The 19,244-nt window shown below is 43.0% G+C and overlaps 1 protein-coding gene across 1 annotated transcript; it reads right to left on the minus strand.

The window, feature by feature from the left end:
• Window positions 1-1,032: 1,032 nt before the first annotated feature.
• STOML3 (stomatin like 3) lies at window positions 1,033-18,998 on the minus strand (the record flags this gene model as incomplete). Its single annotated transcript, XM_081214687.1, has 7 exons — window positions 1,033-1,257; window positions 2,817-2,951; window positions 4,604-4,807; window positions 6,484-6,566; window positions 9,195-9,267; window positions 9,349-9,446; window positions 18,947-18,998. The coding sequence occupies 7 exons, from the start codon at window positions 18,996-18,998 to the stop codon at window positions 1,033-1,035; spliced, it is 870 nt and encodes a 289-aa protein (XP_081070813.1).
• Between the last annotated feature and the right edge of the window lie 246 nt (window positions 18,999-19,244).

Below are 19,244 nucleotides of genomic sequence, written 5' to 3' on the forward strand. Positions count from 1 at the left end.
CACCTATGCGTATACATATATCCCCTCCCTCCTGGACCTCTCTCCTACCCATCCCACCCATCTAGGTCATCACAGAGCACCGAGCTGAGCCCCCCATGCTATACCGCAGGTTCCCACTAGCTATCTATTTTACACATGAGAGTGAGTTTAACATCAAAATCAATCACAATTTTAAGCATTGTGGGGTTCTGCTGTAACGATTGGAAATTTAGCCAATAATAAATTTAGACAACTTTGGAATTAGGAAGCAAATAGCTAAGTATTGGAAATTTAGCCAATCATCACTTTGGAATTATACAGCAAATAGCTCATAGAAATATGTGTTACTTTGCAGATTATCTAGAGAGCTTCTTAAATGCATTAAAAAGTAATTCTGGGGTTTCCTTGGTGGCGCAGTGGTTAAGAATCCACCTGCCGATGCAGGGGACACGGGTTCAAGCCCTGGTCCGGGAAGATCCCACATGCCGTGGAGCAACGAAGCCCATGCGCCACAACTACTGAGCCTGCGCTCTAGAGCCCGTGAGCCACAACTACTGAGCCCCCGTGCCACAACTACAGAAGCCCACATGCCTAGAGCTCGTGCTCCGCAACAAAGAGTAGCCCCCGCTCGCCACAACTAGAGAAAGCCCGCGCGCAGCAACAAAGACCTGATGCAGCCAAAAATAAATAAATAAAATTAATAAAATTAAAAAAAAATTTTTTTAAGTAATTCTGAAATCTTAGTCACAATCACCCAAAGATTTCCCTCAGCTACTACAAGAAAGTTCTTGCTCTAAGTCAGGGACACCTACTCATTGATTATCATAAGAATAATGCAAAGTATTTTTATGTTCTTAACAATAAAAGTAGTATACGGCCTTTCTTTTTTCTTTTTCTTTTTTTATAGCCTCTATAGCATCTCCCTGCTAATGCTGCTCCAGCTGTAGAGTTACTCTGCTTAAATAGTGTTGAAATTCTCAACACTTCTAACTGCTGGTCTCCATAGGAACAGATATGCCTCCCTAAGCAATGGCTGGCTGCAGCAGGAGGGTCTCAGGTTCTGTTAGGGACCTTCTTGTGGTTATTGTAGCTGATGTCACCAATGCCCTCTAGTACATTCATGGGCAGAGGAAACACAATGGTGGAATTCTTCTCTGTGGCAACGGTGGTTAAGGTCTGCAGGTAATGCAGCTGGAGGGCTATGGGGGACTCAGCCAGCACCATGGAGGCTGACTTCAGGGCTTTAGAAGCATTCATTTCTCCTTCTGCTATAAGGACCTAAATCGACAGAAATAACAGCCTTTAGACATACAAGTTTACAGCTGTCACTAGTGCTTTCTTTTCCTGGGTCTGCCCTGATACTTCTCTCCCAGCCCCTACTTAGCCACCCATGTTTCATCTGCTTACTTCTTTGGCAAGGATTAGAGTTTCACATCCTAATGTGATGAGAGAAATTTGAGAAGGCTGCAGGAAGCAGGGAGCGAGTTTACAAATTATGAGCCCCTAGATGTCATTCTCAAACAAAATAAAAGCGCTGCCTTTAACCCAAACAAATACAGGTCCATCTACCCTAGTGATGCCCTTGAATCACCTTGGAGGCTCACCATTGGCTGCTTTTGTTTTCAGAGAAGTTTGAAATTCAAGGCCTCTGACTGGCTTTTCTTCTGTCTTTTTTACTTATCATAGATGGTTTTTTTTAACTTCATTCTGTTGCCAATTTTGTCTCATTCTTACAATGGAAGGATTGTTTCGAGTTCTCCCTGCTCTTGATTGCCAGCAGCAGCAAGTGCCAGTCTGCCAACCCTCACTGGAACTCTCCTAAGCGCCCTGTTCCTCCTCTGGTTCTCAGACTGCCCAAGAATGACTGGAACTCAGCTGCCCCTCCGTGGGCACTCACTGCCCTCGTGCAAAAGCGACTCCCAAGTCAACTGCTTAGAAGCTGCTGGAGCTTAGCAGAGAAACCAGAGATAAAGTAGAGGGAAACCTCCCTCGAGTCCCAAGTAAGATTCCAAAGGGGGTACTTGGAGGCTTCTAATCTTAATTGGCTTCTGATCCTTCAGGAAACCCATCCACACAGATACGAGGGCCATGGATCCAACAGATTCAAGAACGCTCCAGACCAAGCTGCACTCACATTTTGCAATTCTAACCTGGATTGTAGTCATCCCCCTCCTTTTTTTTTTTTTTTAGCTCTCACTGTTGTGGCCTCTCCCGTTGCGGAGCACAGGCCCCGGACACGCAGGTTCAGCGGCCATGGCTCACGGGCCCAGCCGCTCTGCGGCACGTGGGATCTTCCCGGAACGGGGCACAAACCCGTGTCCCCTGCATCGGCAGGCGGACTCTCAACCACTGCGCCACCAAGGAAGCCCCATCCCCCTCCTTTTAATTCATTTCACTTAACACACTAGAAGGAAGATGCTCCAAAGACAGGCACCAAGTGGCTACCTCAGAATCATCAGCTTTATAAAAATGCAGGTTCCTGGGCCCACCAGAGACTCTACTTCACTGAGTCTGAGGTGAGGCCTGGGAATGGGTGTTTGCTTTGCTCATTTCTCTCTAGGAGGCTCTGCTGTGTGGCCAGAGCGGGGACCCACCTGGCTAAGTCACTGTATGCTGCAGAGCGCCCTTGACCCAAGACCTAATACCAAGCTTCCTCAAGGTGCATTAAGCTGCCTATGAGCTTTTAACTCAAGGGGAAATTCTCAGTAAAAACTGTGAAAAAGAAACCCTCTTCTTATTGAAATCATTGAGGGGACCTGAGCGTCCTTTCAAGCTCCATCCTTGTTGGCTCCAAGGCTGGGAAGCTCGCCCTCCAGGGCAGATGGAGTCACCCTTACCCTGGCCCTGGGCTCCCGGGTGGCCTCGGCCTCAGCAGGCATGGACCTCTGCAACTGCCTGGGAATCCGGACGTCTTTGATTTCCACTTGGGCCACCTGGATCCCCCGCAGCTTGGTGGCATCATCAAGTAAAGTCTATCTCCAAGTCAAAAGAAAGGTCGTTGATCAGAAGACAGGTGTGCAATCGAAGTTTCTGGTATATGTTATATATGCAAGAAAACTCCTCTTCTTTTTCTCCTTCTGTATTTACAGCATTTGGAATGAGACAGTTTGGAAAGGGGATAGGAGTTCTTATCGCCCACTTCCTGACATTGAAGTGAATCCTGGGAAGGATTCAGAAGCAAAACTTGATAGGTCTTTTAATAGGTGGTCTCTCAGCAGGTCCACCCCAAACCATTCCTAATGAAGTATATACGATCCAGCGAGATTTGAGCAAATACCCCACATTTTCTTGTCACTGACACCAAACTGGCAGCAATGGTTTTTGTCCTGATTCTGCTATTTGCAGCTGTGAATCATTGGGCCCATTACTTAACCTTTCTGCTTCTCAGTTTTCATACTATAAAAGGTTTTCTTTCAGGATTGTCATGAGTTTTGGAGATAACACATGTTAAACTATCTATCGGTGCCCAGCAATAACTCAGTACATATTATCACTGGGTACTTTTTGAGATATTCTTTGTCTTGCTGTTTAACCTCTGACCTGTGGCTCAGTTTTAAACAGGTAGTAAGGCATCTATTTTTTAGAGCAGAAGAAGCCTAAAATCAAAGACATCCTCATCTTTTGTTAAAGCTTAAGACCACTGAAGATATCTTGCTGGTTATCCTGGAGGGGAAGGGATGAGAAAGAATGCCTTGAGAAATAGTGAGACCAGATAGGTAGTTCCCTCAAAGGGGAAAGGGCAGAGATCTATGTGGTACCAAATAGCAAGTGAGCCCTAGCTTTTCCGTGATCCCTGCAGAGAGCTGGGAGATGGGGAGACCTCACAAGAAGCCAGTGACCTGACTGTGATGGGGAAACATCTGAGTCGTTGAACTTGTGTGGCTCTTAAAATGACGTGGAGAGTTATCATGCAGAACTGATATTATCTTATAAAACCTTGGGGACTTTGCACTACCTTAGGGGCTGGGGGAGATGCCAAGAAGGGCCAATGTTGAATTTCCCTCTTAACTTACAGAAGGCAGGCCCAGAATCAAAATGTATTTGATTCAAAAAAACACAGAAATGTGATAGTCTATAATCTAGGGTGTATGAGAGGTGAGATGCATACCTGTTACATCCTCATCAATATTATAATTATGATTACTATTCATATCATTATTGATATTAGTACATGAAGTCGGATTTCCCAGGGATAGCAGTTCTGTGCTGTCTCAACCAAACCTCCTTCTAACGTTCACATTCCACTGAAATGCAAGAATAGACGGGCTGCCTGAGAAATGGCAGCGCTTCCTTTGGAGTAATCTAAACTAAAAATAACTCTGATCTCTAAGCTCTTCAAAAAAGGCTAAAGTGTACAATGGTAATTCATAATTTTGAATTCCACACACACTCCAACAGCTCCCCACTCCCACTCAGATTTTTAAATCTGGACCTCATGATTATAAAAAAAAAAAAAGTGAAATCCCAAACTGAAGCCCATCTGTTTAGAGCAGTTGTGTATATGTGTGTATGTGTGTGTGTGCGTACACATGGAGAGGGTTGCTCTGAAGTGCTGATATTTGATCATCACTTAATTAAAACGAGTGAATTAAAGATGTAGGCTATTGGTCCTTGATGTCTTTACCTGGATGCTATGGGCAATCTCTTCTCGGCCAGCTAAGATTTGGGACAAGGTCTGTGTCCCTAAGACATTTCTCAGAGTGGTCTGAGCCAGCAGAAATGTGGCTTGGTGGACATCGTTGACATTAGCCACTGCCGACACGGCACTATAGATTCTGTAATAGACCACTCCATCCACTTGAGTGGTCACAGAGTCTCTGGTGAGGATCTGGAGAGCAAGAACACAGAATATCACATGCTTATGACTTTCGCAATGATTGATCAACAAAGGGTCAGCCGGTCCCCGGGCCCTCTCCACAGGAGGAGAGCTTTAATGACAACTCGTGCCAGCATCACCAAACATCTGTCCTGGCTTGAATATACTATCATCCTTGTTGATAGCAAAATTCCTACACAGGTGTGATCTGTACCTGTCCCTGTAACTTCATCTTAGAGAAGTCAGAAGTGAAATAGGTATTTCCATTTTTAAATGTAATAGTAGAACTATGCTGGAATTCTACCATCTAAACAGTGGTAGAACACCTGTTTCCCTGATACCTGAAATCTTTTTGGTTCTCAGTTTCATCAGGCTTGAGGAATAGCAGTGCTTCTTAGAAAACATAGATGGCACCAGAGACCGTGTTCTGTATTCAAATAAAGAAAAATCAATTTATAGAGGCTCTGCATTAATTGTTCTGAATTAACATGACAAGGTACTTTGGAGCAAATGAGCTTTCTGTGGGTACCACGAAAGCAGGACCTAGAACTCCCTTCTCCCGTCTAGAACTGTTTACTATGGAGCCAGAAAAGGCCCATGATAGTCCCTAAACATCCTAAGCTCTCTTATGATTAGGGCTGAATTCCAAAGTAAGGACTCTGCAGTTCCCACCAATGGCATGAAGTCATCATTGTTGAGTCTCGGTTGAGTTTTCTGGACCAGAGTGAGGAAGATTAACATTTCCTCGTAAGTGTTGATTTTCTCACTTCTCATCCCCTTTGCCCTCCCACACATTTTCTTTTCCTGGATCATTTTGTTTATCACAAATTGGCATGATTATTAGCAATTCTGTTTCTCTTCCTTATCACCCACTTACTGGGTCTGGTCATTTAGTTGCTGTACTTTAAGAATTGAAAAGAACTATTTGAAATCCAGTTACAGGTGAGCCCTGTACAGTGTCTGCTCCTTTCCCATGCACACCCCACTTTGTTGCATCCAAAACACTCAAAAAATTTAGTGCAGTACACATGGCTATATTTAAAATGGATAACCAACAAGGACCTACTGTATAGCACAGGGAACTCTGCTCAGTATTCTGTAACAACCTAAATGGGAAAAGAATTCGAAAAAGAATAGATATATGTATACGTATAACTGAATCACTTTGCTGTACACCTGAAAGTAACACAACACTGTTAATCAACTATGCTCCAATATAAAATAAAAAGTTAAAAACCTTTAATGCAGAGGTGAGTGATATCGATATTACTAAAACATTTCCGGGGACGGTGATGGAAAGGATAAAGTCCTAACCAGCCACCAAATCAGTTTCAGCCCCCCCCCAACCTCGTACAATGATTTATCAGATTCTTCCAGGGATCGGCTTGTCATTCTCCATCCCAGATTTCTCTGCCGTCTGTATCCCTTCTCTCTCTTCTCTCAGACTTTCTCCCACCCAGTCATTGCAGGTCTTCTAGCAATTCAGCCCTTGCCCTTGGCTTCATTCTTATTTGGCGAAACAAAGACCCATAGTCTCAGGAGCCACCTAGGACTCCCCAGGTAGATCTCTAAGAATTCAGTTCATCCTCCCCTTTATAGTTGGAAAACATATGATACAGTCTCAATTGTCCCTGTAACAGGGAAGATATTGGTTTTATTTCTAGAAACATAGCTTTAATCAGCCTTACATCCTGTGGAGAGATGTTGCACGTCACGGTCCGGAGATCAACTTTGACAAACACGTCTATGCAAGGCAGGACCAGGATCAAACCTATGCAAAAGAAAATATGGTTTAGAGTTTCACCTGACTGAAAATAACTGCAACAAATTGTCTGCTAGCTAGACAGTACATTATTTGCATAGGACTATAAATACTTCTCAGATGATCTTCCATACGTACACCTATAACTTTGGGGAAATTATTTCCTGCTATGAGTCAATGACTAAAGAAAAGTGATTCCCTAGAAATTAAAATCTTTTGGTAAAAACCTGAAGATCCTTGACAATTAATTTTTAGATTTTCTTTTGTAAAACATTCAACTTACTTCTATCCAAGTGTTGAGTGTGACATTTATTTAAAAGGATATTTTATGTTAAAGGTATCTGTATAAAAGATTAATCAATAGACTTTAGACCTTGAATATCAGTGACTGTCAACATTCTCATTTATCTTCGTTAATACTGAAGGAATGATAGAATTGAAATCTTCCCAGGATTTCAGTGTCCCCAAAACCAGTGTATTACAAAATTTGTAGTTTCTCTGTAGCTGTGTTCTAGTTTATATACAATGACATTCCTCAGTTGTAAATACTTTTACTTATCTCTTGTGAAGATTTGGATTGAGGTAGGGATAGGGCTAAGGAAACTCATTTGAGGATTCTACGACTCTTTAACACTGCCCTGGGGAAGGTTCTCTACAGCAAGAGTTATAAAGATTAGAACCACAAGTCATGTCAGCAAGATGGGGACACCAATCCATTTTCATTTACCAGAAAGATCCTGTGCTATTGTTTTTGTTTTCAAAGAAGAAACAAGTTTCTACACTGAGTATCATGAAAAGGACTGGTAGCATCAACAGAAAACACTGCTAAGGTGCTTTCTTTCTTTTGGTGTCTAAACCTTTCTGGGGTAAGGATTACTTCCTAATTTACTTTTTTTTTTTTTTTGGTGCTAAGTCACCAGTTAAGATCATGGCCCTTAGAACTAGAGAGAGTTAAGTTCCAGCCCGACCACTTACCAGCTTGTGACCTGGGAACATTTATCTAATTTTTCTGAGCTTTAGTCACCTAATATCTATAAGATGGCGGTGAAGATTAAGCATGTGTCAACATGATAATGAAATAAAATACTAAACATAGTGCCAGGCATGTATTCAGTGCTCAAAAGTAGCAGATCCTGTTATGAATACTTTTATTATTAAAGAATAATTTACTATTTACAGAAGTGGAGATGTTTTCCATTAGCAATTTGGCCTGTTTCCCTCCAGTTCTTATGACATTCTGAGGTAACTCCTTAGCCCCAGAGACATGTATGGCGAGATTAGTTATTCTGGGAGATTTAGTGGTGAACTCTTCCGGGAAAATTCATTTAAAGGAGACTTTTCTCTAGAGTCCTGCAAGTTATAGCTATTTGACCTCTCTCAAATCCAATTTTATTCTAATTTATAATCTTGGCATCACCAGGTGAAACAGGACCAGGAAGGGGTTAACTTTGTTATGGTATTTCTCACTTGGATAATTCTAACACCTCTATTTGGACAAACTCATAAAAATATCCATAATAAGCAATTTTTGCCCTCTTTCTCTTAGGTTCCTTATTAGACAAGTAGGATTGTATCAATACTACTTGAAATGGCCAAGTCTCCGTAACAAGCTTCCCCTTTGGAAGTTTCTCATATGTTTAAAAATGTACCAGATACCTGAGTGCCTACCGTAGTACATGGCCAAGTGCAAAGCGCACAGAGTGAATAAGGAAGTTCCTTCCCCCCAGAGATCCTACAGTGCAGCTGAAGGGAGAATGATTTACTTAAATAAATCACATTAGGGGGAAGAAAGCAAATGCTATTAGAGAAGTATAGCAAATAACCATTCTCTTCCATGTGCCTTCCAAGATGCTGTTTGGAGAGCCTCCCCTGTCAAGCATATTAGAATCTATCGTATGAAATTGCCTTTTTGGTGGATCGAAACCAAACATTAGCAATTTCATAGGGTCCAACAAAATATACACAAGAGAAGTCATGAGTATTAAATCAGTGTCTTACTCCTGAGGACTTTTAGTAACGATACTCCTGGATCCCACAAAAGAAAATCCCATCCTTTTATGATATGAAGAGTTTGGGACATTTTTTTATTCTGAGGCTGTAGAGAAAGGATGGAAGTAAAGACCACATTGCACGAAAGGAATTGTCACATGGCTTCCAGCTCTATGTTGCTCTTCATCTACTTGTCAAGAGAGGACATTACCTTTGCCTTTTCCATTGGCTCCTTCAAAGAGTGAGAATCAAACACCAGCTCCCGGAATACTCTCCCTGAGTAACTGAATTGTCTCCCTTGGCCATTTACTCCCTCCCTTCAGTCTTCTTTCATTCTCTTAGTGGCCCTGGTAATAAGGGACACCCAGCTCATGTAACCGGAGCCCCTCTTTGTTCACAGTCACTGAAACTCTCAGAGGAAGTGTTAGAACACTGATCCAGACTCCAAACCTCTCCAGCTGATGGTCTAGTGATCACTCCTGTTAACTTAAGTAAGAGGACAAGATCCTTCAATTGTACAGAAAGGCAAGGGCTCCAGCTTCCTGTGATTTTTTTTTCAATAAATTGTTGCCAGAGAAAATTTTTGGCGACAGTAGTAGCAGTAATAGGTGCCCGTGATCCTCATCATGAGCAGCTGCAGTGTCATACCTGGCCCTTTGGCTTTGTCAGCTTGGATGCGTCCCAGTCGGAATACAGCAGCACGTTCGTACTCCTTAATGATCTAAGAGATAAAGGGAGAGCATTTAATCTTAATGATTCATCAGCTCATAGAGAGAGCCCAGTTTATTTCCCAGGGTGTTACCTTCAAGCACATCCATATGGAGATAGGGAAGGTGATGATCATCAACACGAAAGAAAACAGGATCCAGCCACATACACCAAGCCCTTTGCTCTTGACGCCTAGGAAATGAGGAGGCAGCTCTGTAACTGACATGGTTCTTAGGAGAGCGATTCAGATGCGTGGATGAGGAAACCATCCAGAGGGCTGGCCAAGCCAGAGTGGGGCTGAGGAAGCAACCTGAATCCACACACACGCATGATTGCAGTAAACACCACACACACGCGCACACACACACACACGGAAAATATTCCTTCAGGTTTTTAGATGAAAACTGACCTGTCCCTTCCAAGAAAAGTCTCATAGCAATCAATAACAGTAATTACCATTACATTTACTTAGGGCTGCCATGGTTTATTATTCTCAAACCGCATAAAACTACCCGCCTCAGGATCATCAGGGTGTCATTTGAAAAGACAGATTTCTGGGCCCCCAGAATTCTACAGGGGAAGTCAAGGCAACCTCTGGGGCAGATAGGTAGGTACTCTTATCTCCAAACAAGTCAATAGAGCACAAGGAAAAACATTTTCCAGAGTGCTTACATTTGAGTTTCTATGAGAATCTTTTTTTTTTTTTTTTTTTTTTTGTGGTACGCGGGCCTGTCACTGTTGTGGCCTCTCCCGTTGTGGAGCACAGGTTCCGGACGCGCAGGCTCAGCAGCCATGGCTCACGGGCCCAGCCGCTCCACAGCATGTGGGATCTTCCCAGACCGGGGCACGAACCCGTGTCCCCTGCATCGGCAGGCGGACTCTCAACCACTGCGCCACCAGGGAAGCCCAGCGCTTTTTAAAATGATTAGTAATAACACAGCTTGTATATACGTTCTCACTGTTAAAAGAAAAAAATCCAAGAAATACAGATAAAACTAAATTCCCCCCGATCATCCTCTCCTCAGTCCACTTTTATCTAGAATGTTTCCATAGTTATCAACTTGGGGTATGTCCTTATAGACCCATTCCTATGTATTTACATACATGTATCTACAATTAGAAAACACTTGGTTTCGATTTGTAGATTTTGTGAGAAAAGACATCACACTGTAAGTTTCTACTTTTTTATTTTATTTATTTATTTATTTATTAAATTTATTTATTTATTTAGTTATGGCTGTGTTAGGTCTTCGTTTCTGTGCGAAGGCTTTCTCTAGTTGTGGCAAGCGGGGTCCACTCTTCATTGCCGTGCGCGGGCCTCTCACTATCGCAGCCTGTCTTGTTGCAGAGCACAGGCTCCAGACGCGCAGGCTCAGTAATTGTGGCTCACGAGCCTAGTTGCTCCGCGGCATGTGGGATCTTCCTGGACCAGGGCTCGAACCCGTGTCCCCTGCATCGGCAGGCATATTCTCAACCACTGCGCCACCAGGGAAGCCCAAGTTTCTACTTTTTTAAACTGAATACGTTTGGGAGATATTTCCATGTCATTACTTCTGGATCTACCTCATTCTTCTTCATTGTTGCCTCCTATCCTAAATTTGTGACTCAGTTTATTTAACCATTCTCCTATTGATGGATATTATGGTTACTTGCAATTTTGCCTTTACAAACAAGGCTGCAATAACTGTGCTTGTACACGCCTCTCCCAGACAATCTCTGGTGTGTTCCCTCCCTGCTGACACTGCCATATTTGGTATTCAGGAACTTTGGGGTGTTGGGGGCTGTGACATTAGCAGTGCTGCACACACAGGCAGCTGGGACTCCAACAAGGACATCAGCTATGCTTTATGCCCTGAGCAAGCCCTAGCCATGTCCAGACTAGCTACAGCCTTAACACCAAGGTGCAAAAGCAAGTGCTTGTCACAGAGAAAACTGCCCTGGCCTCCGGGAGCTCCTCTGCAGTCCCACCCAGCCCTATAGCATCATTACCTGAGGCTCTGTTAAGTACAAAATGTGCAGAGAGAGACCAGGGATGAGGACACGATAAATCTTCCAAGATTTATACCTGAGCATTAGAATTACCCAGGTGGCTGCTGCTGGGAAGATTGGTGGAGCCTGGGGGTGTCATTAGCTGCCTTGAAAGTGGGACTGTTGACTTCCCTGCAGGGTTGGGCAGCTCAGCTTTGTGAGCACAAAGCGCTGCTTTTGCAGCTTCCTGAAGAGCAGATCTTTCAGCCAGCCTTGCCCCTCCCCACCTTTCCCACAGTTAAAACTGTGGATGCTGTGCTGAGAATTGGATTTGAGAATTCTAATTCCAGTTCAAAGGAAGTACTGGGATTGTATGACAAAGACTCTTCAGAAATCTCCCTTTACCTCAACCTACACAAGGATTCTTCCAGAGCCTTCCCTGAGCCATTCCCTTGAGGGGATGATGGAAGGAAAATGGGCCACACACCCTCTCTGTTAGCCATGAAGCCCTGAGCTCATCTGATCATCTCCTGCTTTATCCAAATCCATGGGTGGGTGTTTTCTATGGGTAATTGTCACCATACCACAAAGCCATCATCATATTACTTCCTGGTAGAGAACTGGACTTTGTCACCCCTGGAAAATTGCCCGCCGGTTTCTCCATTCATCCATTTCACAGATATTTTACCAGTTATATGCCAGGCACACTGTGCTAGAGCTGCAGATACAAAAGAGAATAAGATGGGGAACTTTCCAACAGGAGTTGGAACAGGGCTTCCCTGGTGGTGCAGTGGTTGAGAATCTGCCTGCCAATGCAGGGAACACGGGTTCGAGCCCATCTGGGAAGATCCCACATGCCGCGGAGCGACTAGGCCCGTGAGCCACAACTACTGAGCCTGCGCGTCTGGAGCCTGTGCTCCGCAACAAGAGAGGCCACGACAGTGAGAGGCCCGCGCACCACGATGAAGAGTGGTCCCCGCTGGCCGCAGCTAGAGAAAGCCCTCGCACAGAAACGAAGACCCAACACAGCCATAAATAAATAAATAAGTAGATAGATAGATAGATAGATAGATACATAGATAGATAAGAAAGAAAGAAAGAAAGAAAGAAAGAAAGAAAGAAAGAAAGAAAGAAAGAAAGAAAGAAAGAAAGAAAGAAAGAAAGAAAGAAAGAGTTGGAACATCTTTCCTTCAATTTGCAAAATGAAAGGTAAGCCATAAAGCACAGAACCTGAGGCCCAGCACTGCTGACACAGGGGAGGACTCTGGGACTTCAGTGGGAAGGACTTTAAAGATAACTGAGGTCAACCCTGCACTTTGCAGCCAGAAAACTTCCTGGTGAGTGTTGTCACCATCATCTCAACCTCTCTTTAGGTAAAGTGGTACCCACAAGTTCCACAGTCTTAGGCAGTGAGGCAAAGCTAAGCTTCATTTGTCGAGGCACGCCTCTGGGGCTCTGTTCCTGGAGCTTAGATGCAGCCCATAGCACCAGAGGAGACTTAAATACCCTCTAGGACTAGGGATGAACACTCAAGGCAAGATTTGTAACACATGTGAGGCTGGGAAATAAGGAAGAATATTCTAGATCACTAACTCCACTTAGATAGCTTTAGAAGTGGAAATGAATTTCAGGAAATAAAACAGACTAGGTGACTTGGTGGCTTATTTCCCAACTTTGGCTTGATCGACAGTATTTAAATATTAGGTCAATTCTATATGCAATCCATGCCCACAGATCTGTGTTACTGTAAATAGCCATTTCCTCTCGGAGCAGAAATAGCCATTTAGGTAACAGGACAGTGTTTAAAATACCAAAACCGAATGATGTACATTACACATCAGGGAAATGAAAATGAAAACCACAATGAGATAAAAACGCACAGCTTCCAGAATGGCAAATGCTAAAGACTGACAATGCCACATTTTAGCGAGCAATGGGAATTCTCATGTTCGCGAATTGATACAATTACCTTGAAAAACTATTTGGAAGTGTCTGTTAAAGCCAAATGCACACTTACTTTATGACTCAGTATTCAATTTCTAAGTAATATCTCAGAGAAATGAGTGCTGATTACAGTGAAAAACATACTCAGGAATGTTTATTGCAATTTTATTCGTAAAATCCAAGAAATGAAGAACCACCCAAACCCACCAACAGTAGAATGAATAAATAAAGTTGTGGTATGTTCATAGAAAAGATTACTCGGGAAGAAAAAAGACAAGGTTACTGCTATACAGTATTCAAAATATGGATGAATCTCACAGACAAAATATTGGGCAAAATAAGCCAGACACAAGATACACACTTTTTGATTCCACGCATAAGAGTACATACTGTACGACCTCGTATTGTATCATTTCGTTCAGGAAGAGGCAAAATTAATCTATTATGTTTAAAGTCAGAGGAGTACTGTCTCTAGGTAGTGAGTGGAGTTTTGTCAATTGGGTATTATCTGGGAAGAGATAAGGAAGCTTTTTAGGGTGCTGGAAATGTTCCATATCTTGATCTGGGTGGTGATTGCATAGACTTACACATATTGAGCCTGTGGAAATAAAGACCAGCCAGCTAGAAAAGCAAAGTGTATTTATTCAGGCTCTCACAAAGAGTCAGCCTCTATCACTTGTGTTCTGGCAGAGACTCAAAGGCAGGCAGAGTGGGAAAGCTTTATGGTGGAAAAAGGGGGAAGGCTTCAGGTGTGCCCTGATTGGAGGCTGTTGGCCTAGGGAAGCTGTAGGCGGACAAAACAGAAGCAGAGCATCCTACGTGACTGGTGTAGGGGTACCTGCTTGGTTTTCTTTTGTTGGACCTGAATTGGAATTGGGACAAAAAGCAGGGGAGCTGTCAGTTAATCATCAAGTCCTGGCCATTTGGGGCTGAATGTTACAGAAGTAATTATGTAGCTTCTGATAACAGTGTGGTTTCCTGAGAATCTGACATCAAGCAGGCTGGCTTCCTGGGCTGATTATTGTAGATAAAAGGTTGGTTTTCTGGGCTGCTTGCTGCAGGTTGGTGGTCAGAATTCTATTTTTAGATATGGTCCAGCCTCTGTCTGTTGTGTATTCAGTCTGTCAAGCCAAGCACTTAAGACTTGCACACTTTATTGTATGTATCTCATACCTCAGTAAATGATTCACACAGAGACCAGAGGATACCTACGGGCAGGCTAGCATTGAAGATGGGGAACTCACTGCTTGTTCTGAATTCTCAGAAAGAAGAGGATAGAGAGGAGGGAAGAGCTTTAGCACAGCCAGCCTAGGGACAGACAGGCGACAATGCCTCACAGGGATGGAAGGTGCAGGTCCTGGGTCAGGGGACCCTGCGTCCTAATTGAGACACCGCCGTTTGAAAGCTAGATGACATCTCACGAGTCACTCAACCTGCTGAGGTCTTATTTTCCTTCTGTTGACCCAATAATAACTAGTTGTGAGAGTTAAATAACTTACATGTAAAGGAATTATTAGCCATATCAGGAGGTCTTCTAGTCAGCCAGGCCACTGATTAGGATTTTCCTAGAGGTCTTAACATTTCCTTCAGCTTGCCTCGCCATTAAAGAAATTTCCGTTTTCCTTGAGCATTTCCTTTAGAACACTTAACTTTGTAAATCCCTTCTCTGCCCCTTTGAGATGTAAGTCTTTTTAAAAGCCTCTTGTGGGCTTCCCCGGTGGCACAGTGGTTGAGAATCCGCCCGCCAATGCACGGGACACGGGTTCGATCCCTGGTCCGGGAAGATCCCACATGCCGCGGAGCAACTAAGCTCGTGTGCCACAACTACTGAGCCTGTGCTCTAGAGCCCGTGAGCCACAACTACTGAGCCCACATGCCGCAACTACTGAAGCCTGCGCACCTAGAACCCGTGCTCCACAATGAGAGAAGCCACTGCAATGAGAAGCCCGCACACTGCAACGAAGAGTAGCCCCTGCTCGCCGCAACTAAAGAAAGCCCGCGTGCAGCAACGAAGACCCAACACAGCCAAAAATAAATAAATAAATAAAATTTAAAAAATAAAAATAAAAAATAAAAAAAATAAAAGCCTCTTGTTAGTTTTACAATCTGGGACTATCTTTCTCAAGGACCTGGGAGCCGTTCTCTTGAAATGTAATCATCAGGTAGATAGCATCCCTGACTCCCAGTCTCTGTGGGCCAGTAGGAGCCTAACTTCAGTAGGTACTGTGCTCCCAGTTGTAAAAACACAGCCTGTCATAAAGATGTGAGAATGGTATTAGCAAACCAAACCCAGACGGCCTATGAGCACCCCGCAAAGCCCTTCATACTTTCTCACTAGCGCACTCCAGTCTTTAAAAACGCCACACCCTGGGGAAGTCCCTGCCGGTCCAGTGGTTAGGACTCAGCAATTTCTCTGCTGGGACCCGGGTTCAATCCCTGGTGGAGGAACTAAGATCCCGAAAGCTTTGTGACGTGGCCAAAAACAACAACAACAATAACAAAACCCCCCAAAACTCCACACCCCTTTGTTTCAGTGGTGTTGGTTCAGATTGAGGTTTGGCTTCTCTCCTATGGCAGTAAGCTTGTCTAAGGTTTTGCTTTCTTGCCTGTTTAATTTTGTCTGGTTCAATTTTGCTTTGACAACTGATATTTTTTAAATTTTCATTCATTTATTTATTTATTTATTATTCCAGATGGAATTCTAAATATCACTTGTGGATGTTCTGCTCCGTCCAGATGATGGCCCCTCTCTATGTGCAAGAACTGCATTTTCCATAAAACCCTAACCCCTGCAGGTTTCTACTTCCTAAAGCGATCTGGTCACTGACTGTATAAGTTCTTTCAGATAACTTTTAGAACCTTAAAAAAGATAGAGGGAGAGAGAGAGATACAAGATTTTTGGTGCAGAACTACCAAATCAGAGCTAGATGATGATTTTATCATCCTTGTACTCCTAGGACTACAAAATTCCATAATCCCAAGAGTTTTCTAAACTGTCAGATTTACATCTCAACTACAGAAGGACGATCTGAGCTTAGTAGTTACATGAACTTCAGACACGGTTATACTAAGTTTCTTTTTTACTATTTGGTCTTTTTAAGAAAGAGTTAAGATATATTTTGAAATGGAATGTTCAAAAAGGTGTAAAAATAATGTTTTTCATACCTTATATACCCCCTTTCAGCTAAAGAATTTAAGCATTGCCAACACAATTAAAGCCCCCTCGTGTGCCCCGCTTCGTGACCTTCCCCCTCCGCCAGAGGCAGCTTGCCCGGCAGCCTCCTCATAGTAAATCCAGTGGGGCTCCATCCCCATCAGTCAAGTGCAGCAGCAACTCCCAAACCTGCCATTCAAAGACCAGGCTTGGGCTTCCCTGGTGGCACAGTGGTTGAGAGTCCACCTGCCAATGCAGGGGACACGGGTTCGTGCCCCGGTCCGGGAAGATCCCACATGCCTTGGAGAGGCTGGGCCCGTGAGCCATGGCCGCTGAGCCTGCGCATCCGGAGCCTGTGCTCCGCAACGGGAGAGGCCACAACAGTGAGAGGCCCGCGTACCGCAAAAAAAAAAAAAAAAAAAAAAAAATTAACCAAAATATTAACAGGGATTAATTCTGAGTGATGGAAGTATGACTGGTTTATACTTCTCAGAGTCTTCTTATTTTTTGCTACCTTTATAATTTTAAAAAGAAAACTAATCATGTCAAGTAAACTTTAAAAAATACTCTGTGTTTTCAGAGCAGAAAAGACCAGATGCTTCTCAGGGGAAAAATGAAAGGTGTGCAGAATAAGAACAATCACCTTCCCTGGACCTGGGGAGATAGATAGTATTACAAATTCTTCCCTCTTTTCTGTTCACTTCCGATCCTGTGGAGATACAGTCAGTAAAATAGTCTCAGCAACTTCCTGGTCCTTTCTCCAGTAAATCAAGGATTTTAAGCACCGAACATAAAATCTAAAGTGAAACCCAATGGGTAAACACTATCTTTTCATCACCTGTAAATTATCTATCCTCCTGCCTTTTTCTCTGAAATATGCACATGGCTTGCGTCAATAACTTTTTTTTAGGAAAAATGCAGCATTGCTGAAAAGAAATACCATGCGACTCAAAGTGTGGTCTCCGTCTGGCAACCTCATGAGCTTAGGAATTTACTTGTAGGCAAACTCTCAAGTCCATCCTAGACCTAAGGAGGAGAACTTCTGGAGGTGAGGACAGATCTGAGCTTTAAAAAACTCTCCAGGAAAATTCTTTTGCACATTGACATTGAGATGATTTCTAAGATTGAGAGGATCAAGATTCCAATTAACTTCACTTTAACTCTTAAAGAAAAAAAAAGAAAGAAGAAAAGAAAGGGGTAGGACTTTATGTCCGAGGCTAATGAGTAGTGGTGTACTAATAGCAGTGAGGACACTGGGGGAAAAGCCCTAACTTAGAGCGTTCTGTACATTCTGATCTACCCTTGTGATGTCACTGAACTTGGAGTCCGGAAGAGATGCACCCTAATGGCTTTCGAAAGCTGGGACAAACGTGGGGGTGATAACTAGGACTCATTTATTCATTTAATTCTCGCAACATTATGAGTGGACATTTCTGTACAGCTTGAAGAACCAAATGATGTTGTCTTGTTAATGTGTCCAAGAAGGAGGAAGGCAAGGGCAAACTTATCCCTCAAATCTCAGAGAAGGACTGATATTGCATCTCATAAACTGCCTAAAGCATATGAAATCAGAAGTTGTAACGTAATAAGCCCCATTTCGGTTTGTTCTGTGTTACTGCGGGATTTTCATTATAGTCAAAAACCAACACCAAGTAAACCCATGAGCACTTTAAAATATTTCGCTGGTGATACAGCTTCAGTCGTGCCATTTATCCAGTTGATGTCTCAACCTGTTAAACGGAAACTAAAAAGCCTCATGAAACTTCTTGTTTAAAAAGATAATCAAGGGTACCCTTGAAGAGACCCCCACTTGCACCTTCCATATGATGTTCACTGCCTCCGATATATCCATGTTACTAGGTCAACTTCACGAGCAAATTTCTTTTTCAATCCAGGTAGATACCTCTCAATGTATACTTTCTTTTACAAGCTAATAATGCCAAATGCGTTCTCTATTTCTAACCTGCACTATGACTTCTTTAGCAACATAAAGTATAGAGCACGGGTTAGGACACACACACACTCACCACCACCACCACCACCACCATCATCATCACTTTCAGCAAGTTTTTAAGCTCTCCAAGACTCAATTTTCTCCACCATAAAATAAGGTGATAGAAAAATCTACCTCAGAATTATTGTAGCATTTAAAAATATAACGTGAGAAAAATTCTTTACAATACAGAAGAGCCATTAACATTCACGGAGGCAGTTGGTAATTACAGGCTAAGTTTTATTTTCTTCAACTTCTCTCCATGTATCAAACATGGTGTACCTCAAACCAACTTTTCTATTTAATCATAGCATCATCAGATGATATTTGAAACTGGGTAAATTTTAGATTGTTCAGTATGTCTTTGCTAGTTAATGCCAAAAATATGAATACAAAGATAAACACAAATTCTATCTAACACTTAAGAAAAAGGGCATGTCATAGACTGCTCTTCAAGAAGCAGATAAAACCATGATAAGCAATGAATCCCAAATCCTGGGCTCTAAATGAGGTTGAAGCCAATCTCAATAATGTATTAACCCACCTCGTGCTCACTCAGTCTCTATAATGATACAACTCTCACTTTGCTTAATATACATAAAACAAACTTAAGGCAGGACAAAAGGAACTTACCCACTAAATTCTCTTTATCCTGTTTCTCTGGGGAGGATGCCCCAGGATCCATCTCATTCTTGAGAAGCTTTTATACTTGGCAAATATTCATAGGTTGGGAGCCAGACCTGGGCTCCAGACAGCACCCAGATGTGCTTCAGAGAAGGCAGAGCAGAGAGACGGGATGAGAGTGAGAGAAGTTCCTCCTCTTTCGGGAGCACCCAAAGGAGTAGTTACCCTGGTGAAGGAAGCCTGTTAACATAAACAAAATGACCTCTTTCATGAGTTCAGGCTGCCATTGTCCATAGAGAGAACTCAA

This window comes from Mesoplodon bidens, assembly GCF_964165515.1.
Source record: "Mesoplodon bidens genome assembly, chromosome: 17".
Classification (NCBI taxonomy): Eukaryota; Metazoa; Chordata; class Mammalia; order Artiodactyla; family Ziphiidae; genus Mesoplodon; species Mesoplodon bidens.